Source organism: Leucoraja erinacea, chromosome 2, assembly GCF_028641065.1.
Source record: "Leucoraja erinacea ecotype New England chromosome 2, Leri_hhj_1, whole genome shotgun sequence".
NCBI classification, from domain to species: Eukaryota; Metazoa; Chordata; class Chondrichthyes; order Rajiformes; family Rajidae; genus Leucoraja; species Leucoraja erinaceus.
In genome coordinates this window covers 24048332-24055831 of record NC_073378.1, presented here as the reverse complement: position 1 = coordinate 24055831, position 7500 = coordinate 24048332, and the positions used below count along the sequence as shown (strand labels likewise).

The window sequence follows — 7500 nt, the reverse complement described above, 5'->3', positions numbered from 1 at the left end:
CTGGTCGGCAGTGATACCCAAAGACTCAGATCCATCGTGCATTTCACAGGACATGGCAGGAAGTGACTTGCAGCCCATGACAGCCTTTTGAAAGAGTCACGTTTGTTATGCACAGCTAGATCCCACAACGGCAGTGGACAGATGGTCTTATTTATGGCAGTGATGCCGGCCGCATGTGACCATATCAATAACGTGTGGACTGACAGGGAGTGGTTGACAGCCCCCGGGTGGGGGGGGGGGGGGGGGGGGGGGGGGGGGAGGAAGGTCTCCTGATGACAGTCCATCAGTGACCAAGCCCACCAGTGTACGTACACTAACGGCTCAGCTGGCAGGAGACTGAAGGTCTAGAGGTCCTGAAGTTGATGTTGACGTTTCTGCTTACTGCATCTACAAAGCAACACCAGGTGGAAGCTGATGGCAAACAGTGCATCCTCACCAATATCTTTCTTCACATCCATGATGAAGGCGTGCTGGGGATCGGCGCAGGTGAAGTTGATGAGGAGAGAGACATTCGGGAGGAACCGATACTCCTGATGACAAACTATATCACCATCCCCCACGATACACATTTGGCAGTCGGCAAAGCTCGGACTGCCGACGGCTTGTCTGATGTTAATGGTCACATCCAGACCAGTGGTGACCAACACCATCTCAGCACCTGTGTGACAAACCAGATCCAACATTAGTAAAGGCCTTAGAAAGATGCTTCTAAAAGCGTTACAAGAGTCTGAAGACGGGTCTCGACCCTAAACGTCACCCATTCCTTCTCTCCACAAATGCTGCCTGTCCCGCTGAGTTACTCCAGCATTTTAGGTCTTTCTTCAGTTTAAACCAGCATCGGCAGTTCCTTCCTGCACATTAGAAAAGGCCATTCGGCCCACCCTGTCGCTGTGGACCATCACGTCTCCATCTGTGCTGATCCTATGTCCCAGCATAACTCAGTCCACATGCCTGACCATTCACTTCTTTGTCAATTCAGTTCAGTTTAGTTTATTGTCACGTGTACCGAGGTACAGTGAAAAGCATTTGTTGCGTGCTAACCAGTCAGTGGAAAGACAATACATGATTACAATCGATCTATTCACAGTGTACAGTTACATGATATGGGAATAACATTTAGTGCAAGGTAAAGCCAGCAAAGTCCGATCAAGGATAGTCCGAGGGTCACCAATGAGGTAGATAGTAGTTCAGCACTGCTCTCTGGTTGTGGTAGGATGGTTCAGTTGCCCGATAACAGCTGGGAAGAAACTGTGCCTGAATCTGGAGGTGTGTGTTTTCACACTTCTGTACCTTTTGCCTGATGGGAGAGGGGAGAAGAGGGAGTGACCGGGGTGCGATTGGTCCTTGATTATGCTGCTGGCCTTGCCGAGGCAGCGTGAGGTATAGATGGCGTCAATGGAAGGGAGGTTGGTTTGTGTGATGGTCTGGGCTGCGTCCACAATTCGCTGCAATTTCTTGCGGTCTTGGATGGAACTGTTCCCAAACCGTGCCGTGATGCATCCCGATATAATGCCGACGGGTGCATCTGTAGAAGTTGATGAGAGTTGTGGGGAACATGCTGAACTTCCTAAGCCTTGTAAGGAAGTAGAGACGTTGGTGTGCTTTCTTGGTCGTTGCTTCAATATGGGTGGTCCAGGAGAAGTTGTCGGTGATATTGACTCCGAGGAGTTTGAAGTTGTCTCGATGGTTGTTAACTGTAGCGAGTGTCGCTGCCTCCACCACCTTCTGGATCCCACCCACCCTCTGGAACGGTGTAGGAAGGTTAATATTCATACAGCATGGAAGCAGGCCCTTCAGCCCAACTTGCCCACACCGACCAACATGTCCCATCTACACTAGTCCTACCTGCCTGCGCTTGGGCCATATCCCTCCAAACCTTTCCTATCCATGTACCTGGCCACATGGCTTTTAAATGTTGTTACAGTCCCAGCCTCAACTACCTCCTCTGGCAGCTTGTTCCGTACACCCACCACCCTTTGTGTGAAAAAGTTACCCCTCAGATTCCTATAAAATGATCTAATGGAGAAGATTCAATGTGAGTTACATATCGATCTAAACCTGATCATATATTCATTCTATGGTTCAATGATGAAGTCTATGAGGTTTATACTAACCTTGCTGTTGAATTGCATTTTCACATAGAAACATAGAAAAATAGTTGCAGGAGGCCATTCGGCCATTCGAGCCAGCACCGTCATTCATTGTGATCATGGCTGATCATCCACAATCAGTGCCCCATTCCTGCCTTCTCCCCGTATCCCTTGATTCCGCTAGCCCCTAGAGCTCTATCTAACTATCTTTTAAATTCATTCTGTGAATCGGCCTCCACTGCCTGTCCAATCTCTTAATAATTCCACAGATTCACAACTCTGGATGAAAAAGTTTTATCTCATCTCAGTTTTAAATGGCCTCCCCTTTATTCTTAGACTGTGTCCCCACGTGCCTTAAAACCACCTCCATCGTGCCGGTGCCAAAACACTCCACTGCGGCAAGCCTCAACGACTTCCGCCCAGTTGCACTTACTCCCATCATCACCCAAGTGCTTCGAGAGGCTGGTCCTGGCACACCTCAAAGGCTGCCTACCCCCCACACTGGATCCCTATCAGTTTGCCTACCGCAAGAACAGGAGTACGGAGGATGCCTTCTCAACGGCACTTCACTCCGCCCTCTCCCACCTCGACAACAGAGACACTTATGTAAGAATGCTGTTCATCGATTACAGCTCAGCATTCAACACCATTATACCCTCTAAACTGATCACCAAACTCGGTAACCTGGGCATCGACTCCTCCCTCTGCAACTGGATACTGGACTTTCTAACCAACAGACCCCAGTCTGTTAGGTTAGACAAGCACACCTCTTCAACCCTCACCCTGAGCACCGGCGTTCCACAGGGCTGTGTGCTGAGCACCTCCTCTACTCCCTCTTCACCTACGACTGCACACCTGTACATGGTACTAACACCATCATCAAGTATGCAGATGATACAACGGTGATTGGCCTCATCAGCAACAACGATGAGCTGGCCTATTGGGAGGAGGTCCAGCTCCTAGCAGCATGGTGCGCTGACAACAACCTGGCCCTTAACTCCAAGAAGACCAAGGAGCTCATTGTAGACTTCAGGAAGTCTAGGGGCGGCACGCACACCCCCATCCACATTAATGGGACGGAGGTGGAACGTGTTTTCAGCTTCAGGTTCCTGGGGGGTCAACATCTCCGATGACCTCTCTTGGACCCACAATACCTCTACTCTGATCAAGAAGGCTCACCAGTGTCTCTTCTTCTTGAGGAGACTGAAGAAGGTCCATCTGTCTCCTCAGATCCTGGTGAACTTCTACCGCTGCACCATCGAGAGCATCCTTACCAACTGTATCACAGTATGGCATGGCAACTGCTCTGTCTTCGGACCAGAAAGCACTGCAGAGGGTGGTGAAAATTGCCCAACGCATCACCGGTTCCTCACTCCCCTCCATTGAGTCTGTCCAAAGCAAGCGTTGTCTGCGGAGGGCGCTCAGCATCGTCAAGGACTGCTCTCACCCCAACCATGGACTGTTTACCCTCCTACCATCCGGGAGGCGCTACAGGTCTCTCCGTTGCCATACCAGCAGGTCCAGGAACAGCTTCTTCCCTGTGGCTGTTACATTACTCAACACTGTACCTCGGTGATTGCCAATCACCCCACCCTCCCCCCCCGGACACTCCTCCCACCAGGAAAAAAAATAATTGCACTATTATGACTGTATGCACGTAAATATATTTATTTATTGCCAATATTTATGTCGCTCTTCTAGGAAGATGCTAACTGCATTTCGTTGTCTCTGTACTGTACACTGCACAATGACAATAAAGTTTGAATCTGAATCTGGCCCCTATATAATTTTTGTATTTCATGATGCATCACTCTGCCTCTCCCCAGCCACTTCCAGTAAAAGATATTTAAGCCCCAGCTCTATTGTGTGTGGCTGGGACTTGCCTCAATCAGCCATTTCCTTAGACTTTCCCCCCATGACAATAAAGGATCTATCTATCTATCTATTCTGCCCTCCCTCACAATGAGGATAGTTCCACCGATGAGCAGCCGTCTGCCAGTATCTACATGAACGTGGGTGCAGCCATGAGTCACTGCCACAGGCAGCTGTGTTCTTGTGCAGACTAATGTCTGTGGCCGACAGTGCGGTGGGGAAGTTTGGCTTCAATGCTAATAATGTGGTTTCTACAGAGAAGGCACATGGTGTGACCTTCCACCCTTGTCCATGGTAATATAAACATAGAAAATAGGTGCAGGAGGAGGCCATTCGGCCCTTTCCGAGCCAGCACCGCCATTCATTGTGATCATGGCTGATCGTCCCCTATCAATAACCCGTGCCTGCCTTCTCCCCATATCCCTTGATTCCACAAGCCCCCAGAGCTCTATCTAACTCTCTCTTAAATCCATCCAGTGACTTGGTCTCCACTGCCCTCTGTGGCAGGGAATTCCATAAATTCACAACTCTCTGGGTGAAAAAGCTTTTTCTCACCTCAGTCTTAAATGACCTCGTCTTTATTCTAAGACTGTTCTGGTTCTCGCCCAACATTGGGAACATTTTTCCTGCATCTAGCTTGTCCAGTCCTTTCATAATTTATATGTTTCTATAAGATCCCCCTCATCCTTCTAAACTCCAGTGAATACAAGCCTAGTCTTTTCAATCTTTCCTCATATGACAGTCCCGCCATCCCAGGGATCAATCTCGTGAACCTACGCTGCACTGCCTCAATCACAAGGATGTCCTTCCTCAAATTAGGAGACCAAGACTGTACACAATACTCCAGATGTGGTCTTACCAGAGCCCTATACAACTGCAGAAGAACCTCTTTACTCCTATACTGAAATCCTCTTGCTATGAAGGCCAACATTCCATTAGCTTTCTTCACTGCCTGCTGTACCTGTAAGCCAACTTTCAGTGACCGGTGTACAAGGACGCCCAGGTCTCGCTGCACCTCCCCCTTACCGAACCTAACCCCATTGAGATAATAATCTGCCCCCTTGTTTTTGCCGCCAAAGTGGATAACCTCACAGGTCCTTATGGTTCCTCCCACACTGGTCACCAGCTCGCTCCAGAGTGCAGGCACATTCCGTAAACGCGGGCCAGACACTAGCAGGAAACGGTGCATGCCAGCGTTTGTGCTGCAATCAATCCCCTGCATGTCACTGCTCACAGAATCTCCAGCATTCCTTGCCTCCATCCCTGCTCCCAGCCACTAGTTCAATAAGTAGAGTCCAAGTCACACACGTATATATCAATGGACGGAAAGGTCGACAGGTTGGTAACTTTGCAGTTGATACCAAGCCCGCTGGAGTTGTGGACAGTGAGAAACATGGACAATAGGTGCAGGAGTAGGCCATTCGGCCCTTCGAGCCAGCACCACCATTCAATATGATCATGGCTGCTCATCTAAAATCAGTGCCCCTTTCCTGCTTTTTCCCCATATCCCTTGATCCCGTAGCCCCAAGAGCAAAATCTAACTCTCTCTTGAAAACATCCAGTGAATTGGCCTCTACTGCCTTCTGTGGCAGATAATTCCACAGATTCACAACTCTCTGGGTGAAAAATATTTTCCACATCTCAGTCCTAAATAGCCGACCCCTTATTCTTACCCTGGTTCTGGACTCCGCCAACATCGGGAACACTTTTCCAGCATATAGCCTCCCCAATCCCTTAATAAATTTATGTTTCTATAAGATTCCCTCTCATCCTTCTAAATTCCAATGAATACAAGCTCAGCCGTTCCATTCTTTCATCATATGACAGTCACGCCATCCCGGGAATTAACCTTGTGAACCTACGCTGCACTACCTCAAATTAGGAGACCAAAATTGCACACAATACTCCAGGTGTGGTCTCACCAAGGCCCTGTACAACTGCAGTAGGACCTCCTTGCTCCTATACTCAAATCCTCTCGCAATGAAGGCTAACATGCCATTAGCTTTCTTCACTGCCTGCTGTACCTGCATGCATACATTCAGTGGCTGATGTACAAGCACACCCAGGTTTCGTTGCACCTCCCCTTTTCCTAATCTGACACCATTCAGATAATAATCTGTCTCCCTGTTCTTGCCACAAAAGTGGAAAACCTCACGTTTATCCACATTATGCTGCATCTGCCTTGCATCTGTCCACTTACCCAATCTATCCACGTCACCCTGCAGCCTCATAGCATTCTCCTTGCAGCTCACACTGCCACCCAGCTTTGTGTCATCCGCATACTTGGAGATGTCACATTTAATCCCCTCGTCTAAATCGTTAATATATACTATAAATAACTGGGCGGCACCCCACTAGGCACTGCCTGCTATTCTGAAAAGGATCTGTTAATTCCTACTCTTTGATTCCTGTCTGCCAACCAGTTCTCTATCATGTCAATACTCTACCCCCAATACCATGTGCTCTAATTTTGCACACTAATCTCTTATGTGGGACCTTGTCAAAGGCTCTTTGAAAGTCAAGATAGACCACATTCAATGGCTCTCCCTTATCCATCCTCAAAAAATTCCAAAAGATTAGTCAAGCATGATTTCCCCGTCATAAATCCATGCTGACTTTGACCAATCCCGTCACTGTTTTCCAAATGCGCTGCTATAACATCTTTAATAATTGACTCCAGCATCTTCCCCACCACCGATGTCAGGCTAACTGGTCTATAATACCCCGTTTTCTCTCTCTCTCCTTTCTTAAAAAGTGGGATAACATTAGCTACCCTCCAATCCACAGGAACTGATCCTGAGTCTATAGAACATTGGAAAATTATCACCAATGCATCCACGATTTCTAGAGCCACTTCCTTAAGTACCCTGGGATGCAGACCATCAGGCCCTGGGGATTTATCAGCCTTCAATCCCATCAGTCTATCAAACACCATTTCCTGCCTAATGTGGATTTCCTTCAGTTCCTCCGTCACCCCAGATCCTCTGGCCACTACTATATCAGGAAGATTGTTTGTGTCCTCCGTAGTGAAGACGGATCCAAAGTACCTGTTCAACTCATCTGCCATTTCCTTGTTCCCCATAATGAATTCACCTTTTTCGGTCTTCAAGGTTCCAACTTTGGTCTTAACTAATCTTTTCCTCTTCATAGAAATATAGAAAATAGGTACAGGAGGAGGCCATTCGGCCCTTCGAGCCAGCACCGCCATTCATTGTGATCATGGCTGATCATCCCCTATCAATAACCCATGCCTGCCTTCTCCCCATATCCCTTGACTCCACTAGCCCCTAAAGCTCTATCTAACTATCTCTTAAATCCATCCAGTGACTTGGCCTCCACTGCCCTCTGTGGCAGGGAATTCCATAAATTCACAACTCTATGGGAGAAAATGTTTTTTCTCACCTCAGTCTTAAATGACCTCCCCTTTATTCAAAGACTGTGGCCCCTGGTTCTGGACTAACCCCACATAGGGAACATGTTTCCTGCATCTAGCTTGTCCAGTCCTTTTATAATTTTATATGTTTCCATAAGATAACCC

At 48.0% G+C, this 7500-nt stretch overlaps 1 protein-coding gene across 1 annotated transcript in view; it reads right to left on the bottom strand.

Moving 5' to 3' along the window:
• Positions 1–7500, bottom strand: part of LOC129705326 (CUB domain-containing protein 1-like) — a 26888-nt gene that overhangs the window by 16249 nt on the left and 3139 nt on the right. Inside the window, exon 2 of the mRNA XM_055648846.1 lies at positions 437–658. Coding sequence (XP_055504821.1) covers positions 437–658 — 222 coding nt within the window. The remainder of the gene's footprint in view (positions 1–436; positions 659–7500) is intronic.